The following is a 27,612-nucleotide window of genomic DNA, read 5'->3' as shown; positions in this document are numbered from 1 at the left end:
ACAGAAGGACCGGGACGATCGGTTAAGAGCTCAGGCAAACCGACGCCTGAAGCAGAAGACGGAGGACTTCGACCATCTCTACCGAGATCACAAGTAGGCCGAGTCGGACAACAAGAAACGGGCAGCAAACTACGACCGGCAAATAGAGAAGCTGAAAGAACAGCTCAAAGAGACCCGATTAGACCTGGCTAAGGCAATGGATGAGGTTAGTGCCAACAAGGAAGCATTGTCGGCGGAAATAGCCCAAGCGACGGAGAGAAGGAAGGAATTAGAGGCGCTAAGGCGGGAAAAGCTGGATCTGACCAAGATCAGGAATGAAGAAAAGGAAAAATCGACCTTCATGATCAGCAAACTGCAAAGTACCTATGAAAAGCAGAAAGCGGATTACGAGGCCCAGGCTCAGATAATGGCCGACATTATAAAACGGGCAAGGAAGGAAAAGCAAGAAGCTTATGCGCATGCTAAGGCGGGGGTTGACCGGATCAAGCTCATCATGTCAGGATGGAGTACCCGAGCTCAGGCAAGCATCAACGAAAGTACGGAAAAGCTATGGAAGGAGTGGTCACAACAGGCAGCCGAGCTGCAGACACTCTGAGCGGATGCCGAGAATCGGAGGAAGACCGGTGACAAGTTCTACAAGATGGATGAAGAAAGTATCGTCGCCATTCGGGAAGAATTGTCGGAGGATTTCTACACTTTAGCAGAAGAACACCTCAAAGAAATCCGAGGGTTGGTAGAGAGGTTGGATGACGGGCAGCTCGCAACTCAGTTGGAGTTGGAGAGATACGAGCAGGACCGGTTACGACAAGAAGCTAAGGGAAGAACGACGCCAATCACGATAAGTGAGGGAGAGCGACCGGCTGAAGTTGAACCAACCGACACCGAACAACCCCGACAAGGAATACCCGAAGAAGAACTTCCGATCGAAGGAGAAGAAGAAGAGCAGGAGCAGCCCGATGCCGGAGAAGAAGAAGAGCTGAGACCGGAAGACACCAGAGCAGAGGAAGAAGGCGTACCGAGCCAACCAGTCGAGACCGGAGAAAGCGACACTGGTAACAGAACAGAGCCTGGAACAGAGGGAGAACAGGAAGAACCCGGACGAAGCAGTGAGGAAGCACCGGCACCACGGAATCAAGCAGAGCCGGAGCAGCAAACTTTTACAGAACAGCCCACCCAACCGGAGGTCGGAGACCAGGCAGGCAAGGAACAGGAACAGGAGGAAGAAGCACCACTTGACACCATCGAGCAGAGTGTGCTCGATATTTTGGAGGAAGAATGAGGCCGGGAGTGGATTCGAAGTGCAAGGCACTTTCCCACGGGCGTGCCATGTGTTGGCCGGTCAGAAGAGCAAGGACAAGTGGGAAGGCGGAGTCGGATCGGATAATAGGAAGTAAATAATAGTAGAATTATTATTCGGAGGGACGGATCCGGTACAGTTGTACCGATCCGGATCCGGACCGATTCGGATGTCGGTTGCCTAAGCACACCGATTGTAACCTTGCCGGATGCCTATAAAAGGATCCGATGATTTGTAAAGGGTTTGAGGGAAGTAATACAATAGTAATTATTGTGTGTTTATCTATATCTCGTATTGTTTACCGTCTGTGCTTAATTGTAATCATCTTACGCGTGTAACCTATCATCCAATCCTTACCACCCCTTTGGAGAAGTGTCGGATAGACACCTGTGTTGAGGCTAGTCCGGCCAGGCAGACAACACCCCGTCATCCTGGCGGCCTGTTTGCTTCCCTGACCTTGTCCGGCCCTCCGGCCGCTCTGGCTGCTGTCGGTTGGTGATGACCATTCCTGAAGCCTCTCTCATCTTCGTCGGCCCCGTCCGGCCGGTCTGTTCAGTCGTCATCCGGTTGTCAGCCATCACCGGTGCTCCCCATCACACAAAAGAAAAGAGGTCGGCAGGAGACGACGCCGAAAAAGGTCACAAAGCGCCGACAGATCTTGGAGAATCCACGCGTTATTGAGTAGTGTGTTCAGTACTCCCCCTCAAGCTTGGCAGGTCAAGGATCGTCAATCCGAGATTGGTCATGAATTGCCATAGCTTGTTGGCTCCTAAGGCTTTAGTGAAGATGTCAGCTATTTGAAGCTTTGTGCTAATGTGATGTAGGTCGACTTCGCCAGCTAGAACGCGCTCTCAGATGAAGTGATAGTGCAGTTCGATGTGCTTTGTCCGCGTGTGGAACACCAGATCCTGAGCCAGATAGATATTGCTCATGTTGTCACAGTAAAGGGAAGTCAGATCCTTGATGGGTACACCCAGATCCTTGAGTATCCTTTTGAGCCATACGGCTTCACATGCGGCCACTGCCACGCTCCTGTATTCCGCCTCTGTGCTTGAAAGAGCGACGGTTGGTTTCTTTTTGCTACTCCAGGATATTGCTCCGCCGCCGAGGGAAAAAACAAATCCGGAGGTTGATCTTCTATCGGCTTTGTAGCCATCCCAATCGGCGTCTGTGTACCCCTCGAGAGTCGTATTGGCATTGTGGTCTTGTAGAGGATGCCACAATCCATTGTGCCACTCACGTATCGTAGAACTCGCTTAGCGCAATCCAAGTGAGTATCACGCGGTGTTTGCATGAATTGACTAAGGAGACCGACCGGATAATTGAGATCAGGTCAAGTGATCGTGAGATAGATGAGACTCCTGATGAGTTGCCGATACTGAGTCACCTCACACGCTTTGGTGCCGGAGTTCGCATCTAGTTTGAGATTGTGATTGAGTGGGGTTGCCGCGGATTTGCACTCAGCCATACGAAACTTGTATAACAAGTTGAGGATGTAGTGCCATTGAGAGATCATGATTCCGGCCGGAGTCCGAATTACCTCGATGCCAAGGAAGTAGTGGAGCTCCTTCATGTCCGTCATCTCGAACTTGTCGGAAAGGAGGGATTTGACCTTATTGATTTTGACAAGATGCTCACCTCCAATGACTAGGTCATCCACATATAAGATGATGACGATCAGACTTCCGGAATCGCTTTGTATGTAGAGGGAGTTGTCCAATTTTGACATACGGAAGCCGATTTGATGAAGATATTGTGTTATCTTCGAATGCCAAGCACTCGGTGCTTGCTTGAGGCCGTAGAGTGGCTTCTTGAGTCGGCATACAACTTTCGGATGGGTGCTCGAGGTGAAGTCGGGTGGTTGTATCATGTATACGTCCTCTTCTAATTCGCCTTGTAGAAAAGCGTTTTCTTGACGTCCATTTGATGGAGGTGCCACCTTTTCGTTGCGACAAGCGCAATTACGGTTCGTACCATCGTCATCTTTGCCACCGGGGCAAAGGTCTCCTCGTAGTCAATTCCGTGCATTTGGGCGTAGCCTTTTACTACGAGTCGCGCTTTGTAGCGGTTGACGAAACCGTCAACGTTGTACTTCACTTTGTAAATCCATCTGCATCCGATCACCTTTTTGTGTGGTGAGGTGGGAACGAGATCCCATGTCTCGTTCTTGCGTAGTGCCTGCATCTCCTCGTTCATGGCTTCGATCCATCACGGATCCTTGGCTGCTTCGGAAAATGTTTCCGGCTCGCGTACTGTCGCCACCTTCATCATAAAGGCATAGTGATATGCCATGTAGTCGTTGTAGCCGAATCGGCTGACCGGATTCTTTTCACGGGTGGATCGACAAAGCTTTTCATTTGCAGAGATGAGGGCTTTCTTAGCTCCGATTGGTACATCGAAGCCGCCGAACTCACTGTTAAGTGAGTGAGTCGACTCATCGTCATCGAAGTGATCGTCTTCGTATTCCAACATTTTCGCCTTGCCTTTGTCCATCTTCGGGCTAGGCCGTGATGTGCTTTGATCACTCGGGGGCTCTTGTGGCCCACTTAGCCTTGTGGTAATCGGGTTATCTTCGAACATGTCTTCGAGGCGATCTCCACCTTCTCGCTCTTGTTCAGCCGGTTCTGCGTCGATCGAGGTCGAAGTCGGAATCTTCTCTAGTGCGTACCAGGATGCGGATTCGTCGAACACGACGTCTCGACTTACTCGAACTTTTCAGGTAGATGGGTTGTAGCATTTGTACCCCTTTTGTTCGAGTGAGTATCCTACGAGGATACATTTCTCCGACTTTGGATCTAGCTTTTGTCGCTTTTTGTCGAGTATGTGCACGTATGCTATCACGTTGAATATCCGGGTGTGCGATAAGTCCGGCTTCTTACCAAAGTATTTTTTGTGCGGAGTGATCTCGTGCACTCCGGACGTTGTGCACCGGTTCATTAGGTAGGCGGCCGTATTTGTAGCTTCGACCCAATATGACTTGGGCATATGCTTCTTGTTCATCATGGCCCGCGCTACTTTGAGGATGTGCCGATTTTTGCGCTCAGCTACTCCGTTTTGTTGTGGAGTGTGTCAGCAAGTGAATTCTTGCCGAATTCCTTCCTTTTGGAGATACGCCGTGAAATCGTCGAAGAAGTACTCCTTGCCGCCATCCAATCGAAGGCATCGTACATGACGACCATTGGCTTTTTCGACTTCGTTTTTAAACCTTTGGAAGTGTCCGAACAGTTCGCTTTTTTGTCGCATCGGATAGAGCCACGTGTGCTTGGAGAAGTCATCGATGAAGAGCACGTAATATTGGCATCCGCCGAATGTAGCCGTCTGCGCCGGTCCCCATACGTCGGAATGGACTACATCGAGTAGACCTTTCCTCACGTTCCACTCTTTCGGGAATGGGTGTCGGTGTTGCTTGCCGAATTGGCACACTTCGCATACACCTTCAATCTCCTTTTCTTTGAATGTCGGAAGTCTGATGACGACACCTTTCGATTTCATTGCTTTGAGTTTGTTGAGATTCATGTGGCCGATTCGCTTGTGCCATAGCTCTATGTCGGAGTCGGCTTTCGTACTTTTTGCGAACATGGCGGATTTCATCTCATGTGAATCGAGAATGAACATCCGGCCCTCTCTTCTTCCGCGCGCGATGATTCAACCCTCTTTTTCAATGAAGCACCCTTCTTGGTCGAATCGTAGTTGCATCCCTTGCTCAACCATTTGGCCTACCGAGACCAAATTCTTCATGATGGTGGGAACATGCAAGACATTTTTAATGTATGTTTTCTTACCTCTTTCGCCGAACGAAACATTGCCGATGTGCCGAATCGAGTGTGTAGTGTCATCTCCAATTTCGACATAACCGGGTCGCTCCGGCTCTCGAAGTTCGAGAAACCATTCTTTATGAGATGTCATATGGTTTGAGGTTCCGGAGTCAACAAACCATACGTCCTCCGGATTGAGGGCACTAGTCGAGGTAGAGGCCGACATAGAGTTTGCTCTATGTTTCATCATGAACATTCCGCCATGGTCGGAGTTGTGTGCATACATTCCTCCACGATCTTCGTAGTCGAAGTTGTGCCCGTACATTCCGCTATACTCTTCGTAGTCGGAATTGTGCGCATAATTTGTGAATTGTCGGCTTGTGGAGGCCGATTCACGCATCTTCTTTCGGCACTCTTCTTCGTAGTGGCCGAGCTTTCCACAATATCCACATTCGGTTGCGTTTTGACGGCTCGGGCCGGAGTGGAAGCTCCCCCTTCTTGCGAAGGTTCCTCGTTGGCTTCCGTTTTGTGGCCGAAATTGGGAGTTGTTGTCGTAGGTCGGACCTCGTCCGCCTTGTCCTTGGCCGAATCGGCCTCTTGCTCGTCCGCGTCCTCTTCCTCTGTTCAAGTGCGTGTAGAGCATGTGGCCTTCCGACTCATTGCTCCTTGTACGCACATGGTTTTCTTCGACCAATAACATTGATTGGAGCTCGAAGGAGGAGGATTTCTCCCTTATTAGAACGACGGTTCGCATTGTACCGAACCGTAGTGCGAGGCCGTTGAGGCATATTTGCACCATCTCATCATCATCGATACTTACGCTTATCGAGCCGAGCGAGTCGCAAAGCTCCTTGATCTTCAAGGTGTATGTCGTGATGGACATGTCCCTTTATTGAATGTTGTTCAACTCTTGGCGGAGTTGAAGCCTTCTTGCGGTTGTGTTCGCCGCGAAAATCTTTCGTAGATTTTCCCATGCCTCCTTCGGCGTCTTGGCTTCGCGAATGTACCCGAGCATGTGATCGTGAACACATGTCGCCAAGCAGTACATCACGCAGCTTGCGGCTTGCTCCCATGTCGCATATCCGGGAGCCGTTTCGACGGGTCGGTCTTCGTGCACTCCTTTGATGTAGCTCCAATAGCCTTGTCCGACAAGGTATTGGTACATCTTGTACTCCCAAGATGCGAAGTTGTTTCGATCCAACTTCTCGGTAGGGAGAGCGCTCCCCATTTGAGTATTTATTATGTCGATTCATCATCATCTTCTTCTCTCTTCGAATGTGAGCTATGTAGCGAAGCTACGATAGCGATGAGCCAGTTCTTGGTCGTCGGTGTAGGACACAACGCACGCGGATGGGCTAGATTGAGCTACCAAGTCGCTTTGATACCATGTAAAGAATCATGAGATGGATTCTGTGCAGCGGAATAGATATGCACTGTGTGTGTATGAGAGAGAGAGAGAGAGAGAGAGAGAGAGAGAGAGAGAGAGAGAGAGAGAGAGAGAGAGATAGATAGATAGATTATATTATCGTCTTCGGAGATCAAATATGACCTATGAGACCAAAAATATTACATTTCACGTGATACGTGTGAAAGTGAGTAGTGACTCTCGATGTTCAAGAACTTTACCAATGAATGTTGCAATCGAGAGTGCACATTGTGGTTGTGAGAGGAATTCATGCAAAGATTGGGCTCGATCGAAGAGATGTGGAAAGCATGGTCGAATATGATCAAAGGCAGAGCATTGTATCAAAGTGTGATACTCAGACTCGCGAACTTGTTTAGGGCAAAGTGTGCATAACCGACCACTCTCATCACTTGTACCCCAACGCCCTGTTTCACATCGCAATGCATGTGAGCTAAGTCGCATGGAAGCAATGGTTCGAATGGCAGATAACGGTATGGGCTCTAACATGTATTCAACAACCCTTTCCATGGCCATGATCTCAATGGGAAGCGATCCCGTCTCAAGGAGGAGGAGGGTGTAGGGCGTTTGTTTCTTAACTTGTAGAAACTTGGTAAGAAAATGCTTTTGGACATTTTCAAACTCTTTCCACATAGACTTAGGGATGCTACCGCCCCATACTTCCACCCCATAGAGAAGAACTGGTGTCACCAAAGTGTCAAAAAGATATTTCTTGAGGACCCAACACTTAATATCTCCAAGATTGCATGTGTTCTCAAATGCATAGTATGCTCGTTTGCCCGCCTCTAAGCGGCGTGTAGCACATTCATTCCATCTATGATTTGAAGGAACTTCAAGGCCAAGATATTTGAAGCTTTCCACACATTCAAGTGGCTCATTGTTGTACATAATGCATGGTTTATCTCTTTTTTGGCTCTTCACAAGCATAATCTTTGTTTTAGAGCTATTGACACTTAATTTAGTATGCATGCAAAATTTTTCCAATGCCTTCATAAGCTTTTGTGCATCTCCTAAAGTATTTGCAAAAAGCACTACGTCATCTGCATATAGCAAAAGCATAATCACAACATTCCCAATGGCAACTTCTTCAACACATTCTTCCTTTGCAAACTTGGTAACCATTTCTTCCAATTCATCAATGCATAGACCAAATAGTGTTGGTGAGAGTGGGCATCCTTGCTTAACACCAATAGTGCTTTTGAAAAAATCTGAAAGTTTATCTTTCATGCGCACACAACATATAACCTTCTCATAAATTTGGGAAATTGCAAGCATATATTCACTTGGCACCTCAAGTTCTTCCATTCGCCTCCAAAGATGCTCACGAGGTACCATATCAAAAGCTTTCTTGAAGTCTACAAAGCAACAATATAAACCTTTACCTCTAAGGCGACTTTCCTCCATTAATACTCGAAGGGTGATAAGGTGATCAATGGTGCTATGGTGTTTCCGAAAGCCAGCTTGTCCATAAGCTCTCTTACCACTTTTTTCAGCCCATACACTTATCTTTGATTCCATTATACATCCAAATAGTTTTGCCATTAATGAGCCAACCATGATGGTTCGATAATTGTTTACATTATTTATATCTCCACCTTTATGTAAAGGTTTGATCCAATTTGTAGTCCAATCGTACGGCATACCATGTTGCAATGCATCATTAAACATATCGCTTATCCATATATGTGCTTCCTTTCCCGTCCATTTGAGCATTTCAGCCTTTATACATTGAAGATCGCTTGCCTTTCGAGAGGCCAATTTCTTAAGTCCTATGCATATATCTTCAATTGTAAAGAAGGAAGGCATATGTGAAAGAGAACCATAACACATCATCTTTCCGGCAAGAGATAACTCATATAAATTCTTACAACGCATAGACAAGTCGTGAAGAGTTAAGTCACCATAACTCTCAACACGTTTTCCCTTTAGATTTCCCCAAAATTTAGCACATGCATGTGCTTTCTCTTGCGTTTGGATAAATTGTTGAGTAACTTCCCATATTCTTCTCTTTCTTTGAATAAGCCTTTTATACTCATGCAAATGCTTTTGGTAATTCTCTTTATCCTTAACTACATCCAAAACCATAAGGCACTTTCGAGCTTCACGACATTCTTTATCAAACCATTTTTTCCTAAGTTTCTTGGTGCATTTCCAAGATGTGCGGTTGGTCGAAAAACATTTGTTTGTACATGAGAGAATGACTTTCTTGAAAGCTTCCCATTTGCATTCTAGTGTGGCACCATGTTGTATCTTTGTCATTTGTAACATATCCTCAACCATCTTGGAATACATGGGTGCTCGCTTAAGGTTCATGCTCAAGTGCGGTTGTTTATTATCTTCAATAGCCTTCTCACAATCAAACCTATGCATACATTTGAGATCAATACATAAAGGCTTATGATCTGATTCCGGTGTCCATTCACCAAGTGAGAATTTATGTATACGATCCAAAATACCTTCGGAAAGTAGCACATAATCAATCACACTATTTCCGTTGTATTTTCTACATGTAAAACCATTAGTGTTGGGCCATAAGGAAATACCATTTGCAATAAGCAATCCGGTACTATTGCACATTTGTAGGAGTAGTTTCCCAAATTGGTCCGGATCTTTTTCATCGCGAGAAGAGCGGTTATACATTTGCATATCCTCTTGCATCCTTGAGATATGTGGCATGAAAGATTCTTGTGAATCAAGTTGGAAACTTCTTGTACGAGCATTCATGTCACCAAAGACAATAACTTCCCCTTTGGATTTGAAATAAGCAATATCATCTTCTAGATTGGCAAACGGTTGATCTTTATCCAAACAAGCATAAAAGTTAGAATCTTGATGAGGAATGTAACATCCAACAACAAAAGTGGGCAAATCATTAGGTGTTTCTATTTTGAGCCATATGTAGCATTTATTTTCATCATTTTTTATGATTGACACATATTTCTCTATTTCCTTCTTAATCAAACATGCCACCCCTCCTTGTCCTCTTCTTTGTCTTGGATTTTTCTTCCATATCAAAGAGTGTACATTATAGTTTCCTAAACCTTGAATCCTTTGAGTATCATGCTCCCATGTTTCAACAAGAAGTGTGATATCCGAGTCATTGGTGAACTCCTCTATGCCAAATCCCGCATTCCATGGGTATCCATTGCAATTCCAAAAGCATAGTCGTAAAAGGCGTGGGTTAGTCTCATAGATCACGTGTCCCTATTTGCCTACATTTCCATCTTTAGGCACATCCTTAACCTTGTTTTTCAATCTTTCTTCATATGCTTTACGACGAGCATTTTGTTGTGAGATAGTACGATCTTCACTCACAAAGCATTGTGTACCTTTGAGGTATACCCAACTATTTTCGAGTATGATCCGCCGCTTTGTATCATCTGTCATTGTGCATACAATAGGCCTTTCTCCGGAGCGAGTAACACCATGTTTCCCAACTCGGTGTGCCCCATATACATTCACATCTGACATCCCATAATGCATGCTAAAAAATTCACCAATGGCCTTTCCAAGGGATGCGGGTGTTTCCATACTCTCTTCTTTGATCCCACGGACGACAATGTTCTTTGATCGTCGTTCGCGTTCTTTCAATTCTCGGACATCTATGCTTTCTATATTCTTCTCTTGATGCATCACATGCATATTAGATGAGTTTGATAACACATCCCCACCACATACATCGGCCCATGACTTCGTTGTACATACATTTTTCATCTCACTTACATCCCGCCTCATCGTATCCAATTTTTCTTCTTTTAATGCTTCCTTTAACTCAATCTTGTTAAGGCGCTCATTTGTTTCAAAAGAAACTCTTTTACATTCTTGAATCTCTTCTTGAAGTTTTGCAACCACTTGTTTAAGACTTTCATTCTCAATGACAACACTTTGGAGCTTAGTATTCTCTTTCATTAACATCCTAATCTCTTCACCTTGCTTGTTTATGGTTTCTTGAAGAGAAATCAAGTGACTCATAAGCATTTTGTCCATTGCATTAGAATCGAGATTTGTTGGTGATCTCGGCTCATTATCAATCATACCCCCAAACTTTGCGGCGGTTTTACGAGTATTTGCCATTGTAGGGACAAACCGTACGGGAAAAGAGAGACAAAGAGGGAAGGAGAGAGAATGTACCTTTCACTCGATTTAGGGCTTCAAAATCTACCTTCCGTTTGAGGAACCGTGGGGCAAAGATGGCTGCGGATGAAAATGCTCATAACTTCTCGCCACGGTAACGGAATTCAGTAAATGAACATTCTTTAGAAATCTCTCTCAAAGAGCTTTCCAACGAGCTATAGAACGTAGAAAAAGATGGCCGGAGTGAACTTACAGAGAGCTTTGAAAGAGAGAGAGAGAGAGAGAGAGAGAGAGAGAGAGAGAGAGAGAGAGAGAGACGAGGAGTAAGAGAGTAAGACTCAGAGAATACACAAGGTAAAGTATATTAACAAAGGAGAAAGACTCAACACTATACAAGGTGGGAGGAGGTGCTTTATATAGTCACCTTCTCTCTTCATTAACTACAAGACTCATGGGGCACGGGGAATGTGAAAGCTATAAGTTATGTGTCATAGAATATGATTCTATGACTCATACTAAATGCTAGAATACAGAGTGGTGACATAATGGTGACTCTTGACCTTTGGAGTGTCTATTCATTCTCAAAGTGAGTTCACACACTAGACCAAGTTGAGCTTGATTCTCAACACAAGTTGATACTGAGATATCTGAGTGGCACTAAGGATAAGTGCCTTTGTTTAGGCAAAGGGGATGCCTCTATCATTGGATACACAGATTCAGATCAAGCCGGATGCGCTGACAGTAGGAAATCTCTTTCAGGGTACATCTTTCAGATTATGGGAGGTGTTATTGCTTGGAGATCTCGTCTTCAAGATTGTGTCGCATTGTCAACAACAGAGGCTGAGTATGTTGCAACCAGTGAGGTATGTAAGGAAGCAGTTTGGATGTCTCAATTAGCTAGTGAAATGGGTATATACTGCAACATGTACCCAAACTGTTTTGTGATAGTCAGAGTGCCATTGCTTTGGCTAAGAATCCGGTATATCATGCGCAGACCAAACATATTGGAGTGCGATACCATTTCATTCGGGGAATGCATAGCTAATGGTTGTATTAGCCTTGAGAAGGTTGTTTCTCGCAAAAATACTGTAGATGCATTGACTAAGTAAGGCCTTACCACAAGATGCGTTGGAGCATTGTTGTTACTTGATGGGAATTACTTAGTGCCTTATGTTACACACACTTGTCGTGTGCATTCTGTAACATGCCCATCAGGTTGGAGGTATAGGTCTAGCTTTAGGTCTTGGACAGGTCAACCTTTCATTATTTGTACTCCTACTTTAGGCCTTTTAGTGGGAGATTGTTATACATGTACGTATTCTTCTTCTTCTTCTTCTTCTTCTTCTTCAGAAAACGTTCCTGAATCCTTCCCACTCCGGGGACAGAAGCTTGCTTTTCTTTTCTTCCTCATGTAAACAAGAGTAAGCTCTCCATTAGCTCCTCTCTCATCTCTGTCTGTTTTGATGCAAGTAGGCATAGTTTTTCTCCTTCTTCTTCTTCTTCTTCTTCTTCCAATTTTCTACATTTGTTTTGTTCTCTGCCTTTCGTCACAATCTGTTAAGTCTAACGGGAATGAATGGCTTTGTGTTTTGAGTGAAGTGCCTATGATTTCCACGGATTGGATGCTATACATATACACATTTAATGGGTTTCCTTTTGCCCATTCTATAGTTACTTTGATTTTACCTAAGATAATGCTTGAAATTAACATGATTTGTTTTATTCGATCTTAGATGATGCTTGAAAATAAGACGAGTATTTTTTTGCGGCTTGATCTAAGATAATGTTCTGAAATAACATGATCTTCTTGTTTCATTTAATCTGTGATGGTGTTCGAAAATAACATATCTTTTTATTATTATTTGGTCTAAGGTGAATTCTTTTAATCAATCTAAGATGATGTTTGAAACCAACACCATTTTGTATTTGGTCTAAGCGATGTACAAAAAAGATCTAACTGGAATTTGATTTGATTTTCACCAAAAATGCTACATATATTATGACTTTTGCTTATTAATTACATCTTCCTTGTTGACAGACAAACATTGCAGCAGTAGTGAAACAATGTTGCTTCCCCAACCTTTCCCAACTACAGATAACCCGGCTGCACCAGATCCATCTGATCTTTTGGCACAATCCCTTAGACAAAATCCGCTACCAACAAATGCTTTTTGGCTTAACTTTATATTGAACCAAGGATCGGCTCCAGAGTACATACACCCATATCTAATCAAGGCCGAAGATGGTGCCCTTTCCATAAGTTACCCCTCTCGGTTCGCTGAACCTAACTATATTTATCAAGCTTTCGTCCCCGATCTCACGGTTCGAACTAGCAGTGATAAGCATCTGGTGTCACGCTTTGATGATCTCAGTGTTACTCTCGAATTCCGAAGTGGTGTGGCTGTCCCCTTGGTGAGAGGATGCCCCTATATTACATTTGTTTTCAGCGATTCCTCAATCCCTCAATTCTCCACCATACATGCGGTGCTGCAGCTTCTGCCAAATGAGGATTGCACGAAGCATAGGCTCGTGTTCAACAATGGACAAACATGGCTTATTTATAGCTCCGAGCTGCTTGCATTGTCACAAAATCTTCACGTGACCCGTGCTTTCAAAGGGGTTATAAGAGTGGCATTGCTCCCAAGTAATACTGAATCTGAAGCAATTTTGGACCGATTCAGTTCAGCCTATCCGATCGAGGGACATGCGGCTATGTCTGCTTCGTTTCAGTTAACTTATGAATGGAAGAAACTTGGTTGGGGGGGACTGTTGATGCTTAGCCTTCCCATGCACAGAGATATTATGTCTTCACCATCTTCTGACAAGACACTTCGAGCTCTTGCATACAAGAGTATGGATGGCGATATGCATGGGGTTGTGGGTGATTCTTGGGTATTGAATGAGATCCCTATATCTGTGGGATGGTATTCATCCAAAGGCATATCTGATCAAGTACACCAGAATACAGTTGCTGAAGTCCTTAGGAAGGAGGTTCATGAATTGACAAAGATAACTACCGACAGTAGCTACTTCTATGGAAAAGCTGTAGCCCGTGCTGCGAGAATGGCCTTAATAGCCGAGGAGGTAGGGGCTCTCGATCTTTTGAAAATGATCAGACATTTTCTTATAGATTCTCTTACGCCATGGATGGATGGAAGGTTTGATGCCAATGCTTTTCTTTATGATGAGAAATGGGGTGGATTGACAAGCCGGAATGGTTCAAGAAACGGTGCGGCAGACTTTGGTTTTGGATTATACAACGATCATCATTACCATTTGGGATATTTCTGCTATGCTGGGGCAGTGTTGACAAAATTAGATCCTAAATGGGGAATGACATACAAGGCCCATCTTTATACAATGGTAGAGGATTACATGACTTTTCATCATCACAATCACCATGTACATTTACATGGTCATGGTCAACATACTCATCACCATCATACGATGGTTTCTCGAAGTCGAGCGCTTTTCCCAAGGTTTCGGAATTTTGACTTTTGGGTGCTTCATTCATGGGCAGGTGGTTTAACTGAATTTGTCGATGGACGAAACCAAGAGAGTACAAGTGAAGCCGTGAATGCTTACTATTCGGCTGCCCTTCTAGGACTAGCCTTTGGAGATAGTAGCCTAGTCAATGCAGGACTTACACTCGCGGCCCTTGAGATTCGAGCTGCTCGTGCTCTTTGGCATATACCATCAGATAGCACACTCTATGAAGGAAACTTTGTGTCCAGACATCGCATGGTTGGAGTTTTATGGGCTAATAAAAGGGACACTGGCCTTTGGTTTGCACCATCGGAGTGGAGGGAAACACGGCTTGGCATCCAAGTTTTGCCCATCCTTCCCATTACTGAAATTCTCTTTCAGGATATTGGATTTGCAAAGGAGCTTGTTGAGTGGGTACAATCATCACTTAGTAGGCCTGGTGTAGGAGACGGTTGGAAAGGTTTTGTCTATGCTCTGCAAGCACTCTATGCACCGGAAGAAGCCTTGAGAAATGTGAATGCTTTATCGGGACATGATGATGGCAACTCCTTGTCCAACATGTTGTGGTGGATTTATTCGAGATGGACTTGGGAATAGTAAAGCCTGATTTATGTTATGGACCGTCATAGACATTAAGTTTATTGAATAAAGGATAGAGACAAACAATCCCTTGCCCCTACATGAGGGTATGATCATTTCACTTGGTGATTGGGGAAAAGAGTAAGCGGTGGTGTGCTTACAGGTGTTATCTCGTTTTGAATAAAGAGAAGACCATGAAGCGTTTGTATACAACTTACTTACGGCCTGAGTTTGTGCGTGCTTTCTCATTGAACAACTCTTATATTTTGAAAATATGTGTTAAAGTGTGCTTGAAAATAGTTATTAGGGGGACTGATATGATCCAATTTATCTTTTTTCCTCTTTTTCTCATTCACAATCTCATGGTCAATTACAACACTCGTTTGTAAAATTCTCAAAAATGCTTCATTTTTGGTATTGTGGCTCATATTTGACATCTGAAACTATTACAAAATTTCTATCTCTCTCTCACATGTGAATGGCAAAAAGCTTACATGTATGATTAAATCTTGTTATTTGCATTATATTAGTTGTTGCTTTGGAGTGTAGAGCATGAATGTACTGCCATCTACTACCCTTTAGATAGTGCTACCAATGGAGGTTCAATAGTTTGAGAGGACATTGTGGACATGGGTGGGATCAAAGGTGTTGGATGTTGATGGGGGTAAGTAAGATATCTTGCATCTGGTTGGTGTTTGTGAGGAACTCCTTGAATTTGCTGTCTAGCCAGGTAGAGATAATGTGGTTGGCAAATCGGGAAGGTGTTGTTGTTTTACTCAAGGTAGGTGCGAATGTAACATCACATTACTTGGAGCATCCCAACTTTTGTTCGTTTTTTATTGCTTGAGCTTGTAAAGATTGGCCAATTGAAGCGTAGGGTTGTGAACCTTTGATTAATTTGACCACAACCAACTTTGTGGAAGTGATGGGGCCGTCCCAGGGGTGCATCGTGAACCATTTTCGAAACTATTAGCTATCAAACCATGGGAGATGCCAAGACAGGTAGGGTCTATAAAGGAGTTGACAACTACACTTGACCATCCTTGGGGTAGGTGGGTGTGGAAGTAGACGAGGAAGATAAAAGGTGGAGGTGTTGTTGACATATAGAGAGAGCTCAAGGGTTACAAATCAAGAGGGCGTGCAAGATCGACAACGATAAAAGGCGACGTAGTCGTCGTTTGTTGAGAAGTTGCACCGAAAATCAATGAGCGTAAAAGACTAATGTGAAAGGAAGTAGCCGAAGTAATATTTTTGCCAAGTAGGACAATAGAATAGTTAAGAAAATAGAACAGTTAGTGTAATTGTAGTTTCTTGCCGAATGGCAAGTGTATATTTTGGAAGAGTCTCTCAGGTCGACTATTAAAAAGGACCGAGTGCATTGTATCAACATCAATCTATTTTGGTTACAGTAATATAATTTTGCGTAGTTAGAGTATATGTTGTGTCGAATGCTTTAATCGTTATCTCTATTATGTAGATTATTTATAGAACTAACAGTCGATCAAGATAGTATCTCATAATCGTTTTAATGAAGTAGAGTAAATTAGTATATGTGTAATGTTCTGAGAAATCAGTAGGCAGAGTTCCCAACATTCCATCTCCAATCACAATCCTCTTGATAGAACATCTTAATGATTAAGACGTTCGACCCTTTGTGTCTGTCAACAACGACAACACATAATAATAACTAAATAGTAATAATAATAATATTAGATAAAATAGTAAAAATAAATAAGCAAATAAATGAACAAATATAAAATAAATAGATACATAAAAGGTAAAGAAAATAAATAAGTAAATAAACAATTAATTTATTTAATTAGTGAAATAAAATAAACCATAAGAATAATTAAATATTAATTATAACTAAATTACATGAACAATATCAATAATCATAATAACAGTAATAAAATAAAATAGAACCTAATAAATAAACAATAACCAATATTATGGCAATAATTTTTTATTTTTTTTCCCAAAAAAATCCTTCCATTAGTTATATAAATTTACAAATGAGATTGTTATATACAGATCCCTGTAGGAACACGATAATTTCATCTTATATGGATGCCCGCTGACTCAAGAAAGGGAGAGGACGACCATTGTTGGATGAAGGCTAGTCGTTGTCTTTGAACTCCATCGAATCCGCCTATGAGGCCATCATGTTGCCTCTTTAGAGTAGCTACAACTTCACTCCATATCTCTTGTATTAACGTTACTGCATGCACGATTTAGTTGGAGAAAACTCGTCTACATCGTTGTTTCCATAGAATCCAAAGAGTTATTGGGCTGACCAATTCCAGGACAACTTGAGATTTGACATTAATAGGAGTTGAGTGGATATTGTCGATGGTGGAAAAAAAAACCTCTTATGCTTTTACCACCAAAGTCATCCCCTCCTGATGTTCATATCTATCAACTGGGACCTGCCACGATAACCAACATACATTTCCCCTCTTGATTGTGCCTTGCACTTGGCATAATTGCAAAAGGCGGCCAACCCCCCGCCATATTGATGAGTCTCTAGGCAATCCCAAAGAGTGTGTCAGATTGATTCCGTTGCATTTGGGCATCCTACACAGTTAAGAGAGGTAAGGTTCCCACACTGCCACGCTCCAACCGTTAGTGACTTATTTATTAATAGCCATTAGAACGTGGTAATTTGCCTAGTGTGTTGTTGTTTCCAAATGTTCTGCCAAACTTTCATGATAATTGTATGAGGAGCATGATATGTGTGCCATACCTTTGCAACTGCAGACTCGCAGGCAATTTGAGTGGTTGGAATGTGGTGACCCAGTCTAGTCGTGAATTGGAAGGAAGGGACGATTTTGCTTCCTTGCCTTACATAAGGATTGTGCCACGTCCATTGGAAAGTGTCCCAACTGACCTTATGTAGCCATGTGTTTTCATGAGTACATATTTTTGATATATGTTAGATGAGGAATATGATAAGGACCATCAAGGTAAGATGTGTACATCAAACAACACAGATATGCAACAAGAAGAAGAAGGAACGTAGAAGATAGACACAGTGTTGAGAGATCAAGCTCAACTTAGTTTAGTTAGTTAGTCAACCATGTAACTTCGTAGTTATCTAGATAGATCTAGTTAGAAGTGTTGACTATAACACCTTAAATAAGACCTTGTACTTAAGTGGGATATTGTAGATCCTCCACTCCCAAGTACATTTAATATAGGACTTACACCCTTGTACCTATATTCTCCTCACACATGTGCACCCTTGCACATGAGATCTATATATACCTCATTGTGGGTATTTTTGTATTTGATGATGATAATGCTAATTTAATATAGTTACTCATCCCCCATCTTGTGTTGTTTATAAGTGTATCTTTCTCTCTCTCTCTCTCTCTCTCTTCCTCTCACACACATACACACACATATCACTTAATCTTCTGCTTATAAACTAATCACATAATTAGGTACTAATTCCCTCCTCTTTTGCCATTAGAGATCGAGTATGGATCTTACGTCGTCACATCAAGACAACTCGACCGTGCAACAAATTGGATTATCAATGACTCGGTCCTTTCCGTATTACCGGCAAGATTAATGATGTCACGTTCCGCCTTGATCTTCCTCCGCACCTTCAGATACATCTAGTCTTCCATAGTTCTCTTCTCGAACCTTATCAGGCCAACACTATTCCCGATCGTGTACACCACCGCCGCCCCCGCTTGAGTTGGACACCGGCCCGGTATATGAAGTTGTTGCTGTCCTCGACTCCAAGTTTGTTCACAACAAACTTTATTATTTGGTCGATTGGCTTGGCTATAGTCCGAGTGAACTTACTTGGGAACCCGTGAGCATGTCGCCAAAGGATCTTCTTGCTGATTTCTACCAAAAGTATTCGGACAAACCCGGTCCACAATCAGTGCTGACTCGTGACGCTCGTCATCGTAAGGGGGGGATAGTGTCATGATATGGCAAGACTCGAACCCATAACCTTATGTTATATGGGTTGAGCTCTTGGCCATTACATTACCTATTGTAATACGTAAGATATTATTTTCATTTAAGTTTTACTATAGAGAGTTATTGTATATTCCAGATTTCTCTAGAACATTCTAGAAGCTTTAGGACTATTCCTGAGAACACTATAAAAAGAGGCACAAGGCATTATTTCGAACCAAATTGGTTCAACGCTAGTCTTAAGCCTTATAGCTATTTTGTACTTACTCTTCACATAATATATCATCTGTTATCATCATCCTCTCTCTCTCTCTCTCTCTCTCTCTCTCTCATGAGTCTTACGCAGTCCGTCCTCTTAGTACTAATAGTACTTCCCTTCTCTAGTACTAATTCTCTCTATGTTTTAGTACTATTCTTGACAGTCAGACTACACCGCCAAGATCAAGAGCATTTGCGACTCGCTTGGCTCCATCAAAATAAACATCGACGAAGACGAGATGGTTCAAGTATGCTTGGGTAGCCTTGCACAACGATTCGACTCGTTGAGGACGACAATCTTGGCGAGGGAAAATCCTCTTTCGTTCTTCGACCTTCAGTCAATTGTAATGGTTGAAGAGAACCATGTCCAAACCAAAACCTCGACATCAGAAGGACAAATGTTCTTCTCGAATTCGGATGGTGGCCGAGGATGAGGTCGAGGCGATAGAAGAGGTCGATTTGAGCCATCACACGAAGGGAACTCAAACCTTCGACAACAAGATGGAAGCCATCAAGGAACCTTCAGAAGAAGGTGGAGCTTCCATACCGAACAAGGTCGGCAAATGACGCCCGCAACTTGCAACTATTGGGGAAAAATCGGCCACCACGAGGAGGAGTGCCGAAAAAGAAGAAGTGAGTCGGCTTCGACGAGTCGACAACTCACGATTTACTCCACCAACTCTGAATACGATGACTACGACAGACTATTCGTAATGAGGCATAGGGCGAACTCTATGTCGGCCTCCGACTCCACAAGCAACTCCAACTCGGAAGACGTGTGGTTCGTCAATTCTGGTGCTTCACATCATATGACGTCAGACCAAGAGTGGTTTCGTGACTTACGAACGCCGGACCGACCCGACTTCATAGAGACGGGAGACGACACCACACATCCCATTCAACACATTGGCAATGTCCCATTTGGGAAAGAAGGCGAGCAAACTTGCATCAAGAATGTCTTGCATGTGCCCACAATAACAAAGAATTTGGTCTCCGTTGGCCAAATCATGGAGCAAGGCATGCAAGTCCGCTTCAACAACAAAGGTTGTTTCATCGAGAAATATGACGGACTCATAGCCAAGGGACGGAGACACAATCACATGTTCATCCTCAATTCGAACGAGGTGAAATCGGCCATGTATGCCAAAGGTCTCAAAACCAAGACAAGAATCGAGTTGTGGCACAAAATAATTGGCCACATAAACCTCCAACAGCTTCGAGCAATTCAATCAACGGGAGTTGTTATCGGACTTCCGTCATTTGAGTCGAAACGAGTCGACCGAGTATGCAAAGCGTGTCAACTCGGCAAACAACATAGACTCCCATTCCTGAAGGAGAGCCATGCGAGCAAATGCATCCTCGACATCATACACTCCGACGAAAGTGAATATGAAGTCGATCACCCCGACGAAAGTGATTCGGGTGTGTCGGCTTGCACACAAGACAGTGAGTTTGGTGTACCCATCATGTGGACACCCGGAGTAAAGAAGGTGCTCACATCGGCGAGCGAAAAACTTCGACGCTCATCTAGAGCTAAGAACCCCATCACTTGGCTCGGCTACAACGAGTACATGGCCCATCACTATGCCTTCGTGATGAAGGTAGTGGCCAAACAAGAGCCCAAGAGCTCCATTGAAGCAACTCGTAACCCACGATGGGTGGAAGTAGTCGGTCTTCATCCACACTCTACAAGCCTTCATCACCGGCTTGAGGGGGAGGAGCAGAGATTGCCACGACGAAGAAAGCCGAAGGCCGAACGGAAACCACATAGAAGCCGACATCAAAAGCCGGACAACGCCGAAAGCAGAACTGGATATCGAACACCTAACACTTGAGATTGAGGGGGTGTGTTGAGAGATCAAGCTCAACTTAGTTTAGTTAGTTAGTCAACCATGTAACTTCGTAGTTATCTAGATAGAATCTAGTTAGAAGTGTTGACTATAACGGCTTAAATAAGACCTTGTACTTAAGTGGGATATTGTGGTTTCTCCACTCCCAAGTACATTTAATATAGGACTTACACCCTTGTACCTATATTCTCCTCACACATGTGCACCCTTGCACAAGAGATCTATATATACCTCATTGTGGGTATTTTTGTATTTGATGATGATAATGCTAATTTAATATAGTTACTCATCCCCCATCTTGTGTTGTTCATAGGTGTATCTCTCTCTCTATCTCTCTCTCTCTCACACACACACACACACATACACACACATATCACTTAATCTTCTGCTTATCAACTAATCACATAATTAGGTACTAATTAACCCTTGCTTAATTACTTACCTAATTCTTAACACACAGATTAAGCTTTAATGGAAGTTTTCTCTTATTCTCTTCTTTGCAACCTTTTTCACTCCAAGATAATTCTTTACAATGTTAGGCTTGAGCTTACATACTCTAGCCCTAACTAGAGAATGTGTCCACACTAAGGATACAAAGTGGAAGGAGTCAGCCTTTTATGCCAACAAACTCCCTTGTAAAAGGGCTACTCTTTTCTATGTATACTAATAATTGGGGTTATCTCCCCCGTGAACTTAGATTACAAATATAATCTATAGTTACAAGTATACATACAAGACTGTCAGCATTTGGCCGAACCAACAAAGGTAAGGTCGGTGTCTAGCATAATGTTGGGATTACGGTCCCTCCGGATGGGATGTCCGGAGATGAATGACGGCAAGCCCGGTTGCGGTTTCGGAACCGGATGATGAAGAGTACCCGGCATGAAGCCGGATGAAGAGTACCCCGGCTACGGAGCCGGATGCTGAAGACCCCGGCTACGGAGCCGGATGACGAATGTACCCGGAGAGAGATCCGGATGCGGGGACATATTTGCGAATATGTTTGCCAAGGGCCCTTGAGGCTATATTTGTAAATAGCCCGAAAGTCATATGTGTATAAATATGACTTAGGGCAAACAGTTTAGTCGTTGCTACTCATTTTTCTGTTTTTCCACTCAAAGAGGAGTGAAGAGAGAGCAGCCGTGAGAGAGATAGAGCGTGAGAGAGGAAGAGGTCGACGCCTCTGTGTATTTCCGCCGCCTGTGGCGAGGACAGCGAGCTCAAGGTCGTCGCCTTGCAGCTCGCCATTGTACATTTCTCTGTGCATAGTTTTGGTTTGGAGTGTTGTACTCCCGTGGTTTTTCCCGTATAGGGTTTTCCACGTTAAATCGTGTGTCCACTCTATTTTTCGCATTTCCCATTTTCTGCAACAACGATTCGTGTGTTCCCTTGGTTGTGGCCAAGAGGTGAAGTTTCGAAAGTGACGATTAATTTCTCATCAATTTGGTATCAGAGCGAACTGCTGCAGAAAATGGAAGGCGGCGACAGCGGGCAGCCGGGGATGATGGTGCTGAATGCGCAGAATTACGCCGACTGGAAGATCAAGATGGAGGATCTTCTGATTGTTCGGGACCTGTACGAACCGATTGACAGGTCGGAAATACCGAAGGGAGTACTTGAGTCGGAATGGAGGCTTCTGAACCGGAAAGCCGTTGCAACCATTCGGCAATACGTAGACGTGAGCGTTCTACAACATGTGGCGAACGACATCAACGCATATGAGATGTGGCGGAAGCTGTCGGGCCTCTACGAGAGGAAGATAGTGAACCGGACCTCCCTGATGAGGAAGATAGTGAACCTCAAGTACCGGGACGGCGAGAGTATGGTGGAACATGTAAGCACGTTCATGGGATTCGTGAACCAGCTTGCGGCGATCAAGTTCCCGTTGGAGGATGCAATGCAAGCCATCATCCTGATGTGTACATTGCCGAAAAGCTGGGAGAACCTGGTGGTGACTCTCAGCACCTCCTGCACCGAAGATAACTTGTCTCTACAAACGGTAAAGACAAGCATTTTGAACGAAGAAGCGCGTCGGAGAGATAAAGAACCGGCCTCCGACTCGAAGGCGCTGCTTACCGAATCGGAACGGGGAAGACAATGGAACCGGAGTCCGCAAAGACGGGAGAAGTCGGGGACCCGGTCACAGTCAAGAGGAAGACCCACATGCTTCCACTGTGGGAAGCCGGGGCACTTCCGGAAGAATTGTCGGCATTACCGAAAGGACAACGGAGCCGACGACACCGACTCGAAGAAGTCACCGGAGAGAAACGGTGCATACCGGGGAGCCACGGACCGGAGAGGTCCGGATCGGCGAGGGCAGGACCGGAAAGGAACGACGGCACTCACGGCAAGTGAGGAAGAAATCATGCTCATCACCGAAGAAGGTGAACTAAACATTGCCGGCGATGAGACGACCTGGGTGGTCGATTCCGGAGAATCGTTCCACCTGACCCCGGAGAGAAGATACTTCTCATCCTACACAGCCGGTGCGCATGGCTGTGTTCGGATGGGAAATGAAGGTACGTGCCGGATTGCCGGCATAGGAGACGTGTGGTTGACAACCCCGACCGGATGCAAAATGCTGCTGAAGGATGTCCGACACGTTCCGGAGGTTCGATTGAACCTGATTTCGGCCGGGAGGCTAGACGATGAAGGCTACACAGGTAGCATCCGGAACGGCGTAATGAAGTTCAGCAAGGGGAGCCTGATAGTGGCTCGGGCCCGGAAAGTCAACACACTGTACCTGATGAATGCCCGGTTATGTCCGGAAGAGCTGAATGTGGCAGCCGACACTGCCGGTGAGCTGTGGCACAAGAGACTGTGCCACATGAGTGAGAAGGGGATGAAGAGGCTTGCACAAGACAACCTCATTCCAGTGAAGCATGTGCACCTGGAGAGGTGCACCGATTGCCTGGCCGGTAAGCAGAACCGAACCTCCTTCCACTCAAGGCCACCGACGAGACGTAGTGTACCATTGGAGTTGGTACACACTGATGTGTGTCACGTAGAAACGAAGTCACATGGCTGAGCCCAGTACTTCGTGACATTCATTGATGATCACAGCCGGAAGCTGTGGACGGCACCGTTGAAGACAAAGGACCAAGTGTTGGGCGTCTTCAAAGAACTCCACGCGAGAGTGGAAAGGGAATCCGGCAAGAAGCTGAAAGCGATACGAGCGGATAACGGAGGGGAATACCGGGGGCAGTTCGCGGAGTACTGTCGCTCGAAGGGAATCCGGCTCGAGTTTACTGTGCCGAAGACGCCGGAACTGAACGGGCTAGCCGAGAGGATGAACCGGACCATAATGGAGAGGGTCCGGAGTATGCTAGCACATGCGAAATTACCCAAGGGATTTTGGGCTGAGGCAATGTCGACGGCGACGTATGTGATAAATAGATCACCCTCAGTACCTTTGGACGGAGACACGCCGCAGAAAGTGTGGACCGGTAAGGAAGTGTCCTACCGGCATCTGAAAGTGTTCGGGTGTCTCGCATACGTGCATGTGGCAAAGGACCGGAGAGGAAAGTTAGATCCAAAGACCCGGCCATGCATATTCCTCGGTTACGGCGACGACGAGTTCGGCTACCGAGTATGGGACCCGGTCGACAAGAAGATATTCAGGAGTCGAGATATCATCTTCATGGAGGACAAGACACTCGCCGACTGGGAGTCGGAGAAGAAGATGAAGAGCTCCAAGTCGACCGGTGAGGATCAACTCTACGAAGAGCAGTCCCGACCGGCAAGGGACCGGTTAGCACTCGAGGATCCGACCGAAGACGGTGAAGAAACAGAACCGGCCGAGGAAGATGAAACTGATACCGGAACCGGCCCCGATCCCGAAATGGATTCGGATGAAGAGGAAACGGAGGAGCCGGTTACCGAAGCTCCGGAACGGAGATATCCTCTAAGAGAGAGAAGGGCCCCCCGGAGATTTCCGGAACCAGAGCACGTGCTGCTAACCGACGAGGGGGAGCCGGAGAGCTTTGAAGAAGCAAAACTTGACACCCATAGCCGCAGGTGGTTAAGTGCCATGCAGGAGGAGATGGATTCCCTGCATGAGAACCACACATATGAACTTGTGGAGTTGCCGAAAGGAAAGCGGGCACTTCGAAACAAGTGGGTGTTCAAGCTGAAACCGGGAGATGTCGGAAACCCCCCGAGATACAAAGCCAGGATCGTAGTGAAGGGGTTCCAGCAGAAGAAGGGCGTCGACTTCGACGAGATATTTGCCCCGGTAGTGAAGATGACCTCCATCCGGACAGTGCTGAGCATAGCGGCAAGCGTGGACCTCGAGGTAGAACAGATGGACGTGAAGACGGCATTCCTTCACGGTGACCTCGAAGAAGAGATCTACATGCAGCAACCGGAAGGATTCGAGAAGAAAGGGAAGGAGCACTTGGTATGCCGGTTGAAGAAGAGCCTTTACGGACTGAAGCAGGCTCCCCGGCAATGGTACCGGAAGTTCGACTCTTTCATGACCGACGAAGGCTACCACAAAACGCAGTCCGATCACTGCGTGTTTGTGAAGAAGTTCGAAGGAGGAGACTTTCTAATACTCCTCCTGTACGTGGACGACATGTTGATCGTCGGACGGGACCAGGCCAAGATACGATGCTGAAGAAAGCGATTCACCGAACTTTCTCAATGAAGGACCTGGGTCCGGCGAGGCAGATACTAGGGATGCACATCATCCGGAACCGGAAGAAGAAGCAGTTGTGGCTGTCACAGGAGAAGTACGTGACAAAGGTGCTTCACCGGTTCAACATGTCGGAAGCAAGACCGGTCGGGTCAACCCTCCCGGCAAACTGCAAGTTGTCCAGCAAGCAAAGCCCCAAGACAAAGGCTGAGAAGGAGGACATGATGAAAGTACCATATGCCTCTGCCGTCGGAAGCTTGATGTACGCAATGGTGTGTACAAGACCGGACATAGGATACGCAGTCGGAGTGGTGAGCCGGTACATGAGCAATCCCGGCAAAGAGCACTGGAACGCGGTCAAGTGGATACTCCGATACCTGAAGGGCACGGCAAACGTGTGCCTCCGATTCGGCTCCGGTAAGCCCGAACTCGACGGCTTTACCGATTCGGATATGTCAGCTGATGTAGATACCAGCCGGTCCACATCAAGGTATGTGATGACGTATGCAGGGGGAGCTGTTTCGTGGCAGTCGAGGCTGCAGAAGACGGTTGCGTTGTCAACCACGGAGGCGGAGTACATGGCGGCTGTTGAAGCCGGCAAGGAAATAATATGGATGAAGGACTTCATTAGAGAGCTCGGTATCCGGCAGGAGGAATACCGACTCTACTGCGACAGTCAGAGTGCCATCCACCTTGCGAAGAATGCGGCCTATCACTCCCGGACGAAGCACATCCAGCGTAGATACCACTGGATCCGGGAAAGGATAGAAGACAAGGAGTTCATGCTGACGAAGATCCACACGGACGAGAACGGGTCGGATATGCTGACCAAGGTACTCACACCCGACAAGCTGGAAGCATGCCGGAAAAGGATCGGATTGGAGAGACATCCCATGCCGAAGTGAAGGGGGAGTTGGTTGGGATTACGGTCCCTCCGGATGGGATGTCCGGAGATGAATGACGGCAAGCCCGGTTGCGGTTTCGGAACCGGATGATGAAGAGTACCCGGCATGAAGCCGGATGAAGAGTACCCCGGCTACGGAGCCGGATGCTGAAGACCCCGGCTACGGAGCCGGATGACGAATGTACCCGGAGAGAGATCCGGATGCGGGGACATATTTGCGAATATGTTTGCCAAGGGCCCTTGAGGCTATATTTGTAAATAGCCCGAAAGTCATATGTGTATAAATATGACTTAGGGCAAATAGTTTAGTCGTTGCTACTCATTTTTCTGTTTTTCCACTCAAAGAGGAGTGAAGAGAGAGCAGCCATGAGAGAGATAGAGCGTGAGAGAGGAAGAGGTCGACGCCTCTGTGTATTTCCGCCGCCTGTGGCGAGGACAGCGAGCTCAAGGTCGTCGCCTTGCAGCTCGCCATTGTACATTTCTCTGTGCATAGTTTTGGTTTGGAGTGTTGTACTCCCGTGGTTTTTCCCGTATAGGGTTTTCCACGTTAAATCATGTGTCCACTCTATTTTTCGCATTTCCCATTTTCTGCAACAACGATTCGTGTGTTCCCTTGGTTGTGGCCAAGAGGTGAAGTTTCGAAAGTGACGATTAATTTCTCATCACATAATTCAGCCGATCTTCTGGATTGTGTGTTGTTCGAGTCGGTTGGATCAACTTGTTTGGATCGATTTACCTCTGAGTCGACTTGTTTGCTCGAATCGACTCATATCTGATTCCAATTCTCGTCGATATGCTTCAAGCTTGTTCTAGCTCTCGAGCTCCTTGATGGATCTTTGATCTGTCTTTGGCTTTGCTTGCATGTCAATCATTTTCTCTCTAGTAGACATCCTCTGTTACGGGCATGACCATATAATATCTCGTGGTGAGAATTTACCGTAGCATTCTATACACGTGGATAAGTGTGAGGGTTAAACGAGAGTGTAAAGAAGGGGAGGATTACTTTTAATCCTCGGGATTGAGACAACCCATTAGGCCAAGTGTGAACTTGCCTGGGGGCCTTGGGTATCGCTATAAATAAGAGGCCTAGCTACCCTCATTTCATCATCTTGTTGACTACGTCGAGACTTTGTCTTGTGGTGGGTCAACTCTTGTAGCGAGCGCGCCAACACTAGGTACGACTCGACGCCATGACGGTGGTATGGGATGCCGATCGAGGCTCGAGTCCGTCTCGATCCCTTCGCTTGGGGGTGGTCAGGTGGATCGACACCCTTCTTTCTCTCTCTCCTTTCTATAAGATATTTATCTATATTCTATCCTTATCTAATGCTTACATGAGTTCATGTCTCTAATAGTTGGTATCCGAGCTCATGTGCTAATGTTTCTTTTGTTGTCTTTTGTTTTGTTGATTGATGGT

The 27,612-nt window shown here is 45.3% G+C and overlaps 1 protein-coding gene across 1 annotated transcript; it reads left to right on the top strand.

Annotated features, from left to right (window-relative positions):
- Positions 1-11,873: 11,873 nt before the first annotated feature.
- Positions 11,874-14,703, top strand: LOC147854049 (glucan endo-1,3-beta-D-glucosidase-like). The gene is made up of 2 exons (XM_087332487.1): positions 11,874-11,970; positions 12,588-14,703. Exon 2 carries the CDS (start codon positions 12,614-12,616, stop codon positions 14,630-14,632), a length of 2,019 nt encoding a protein of 672 aa, XP_087188613.1. The 5' UTR covers positions 11,874-11,970; positions 12,588-12,613; the 3' UTR covers positions 14,633-14,703.
- Positions 14,704-27,612: the final 12,909 nt, after the last annotated feature.

This window comes from Azolla caroliniana, unplaced genomic scaffold (genome assembly GCF_043228905.1).
Source record: "Azolla caroliniana isolate FFs.n. ecotype wild unplaced genomic scaffold, voAzoCaro1.0.p SCAF_16, whole genome shotgun sequence".
NCBI lineage: Eukaryota > Viridiplantae > Streptophyta > Polypodiopsida > Salviniales > Salviniaceae > Azolla > Azolla caroliniana.
The sequence above is the reverse complement of the archived record's forward strand: the minus strand, read 5'-3'. Positions and strand labels throughout refer to the sequence as shown.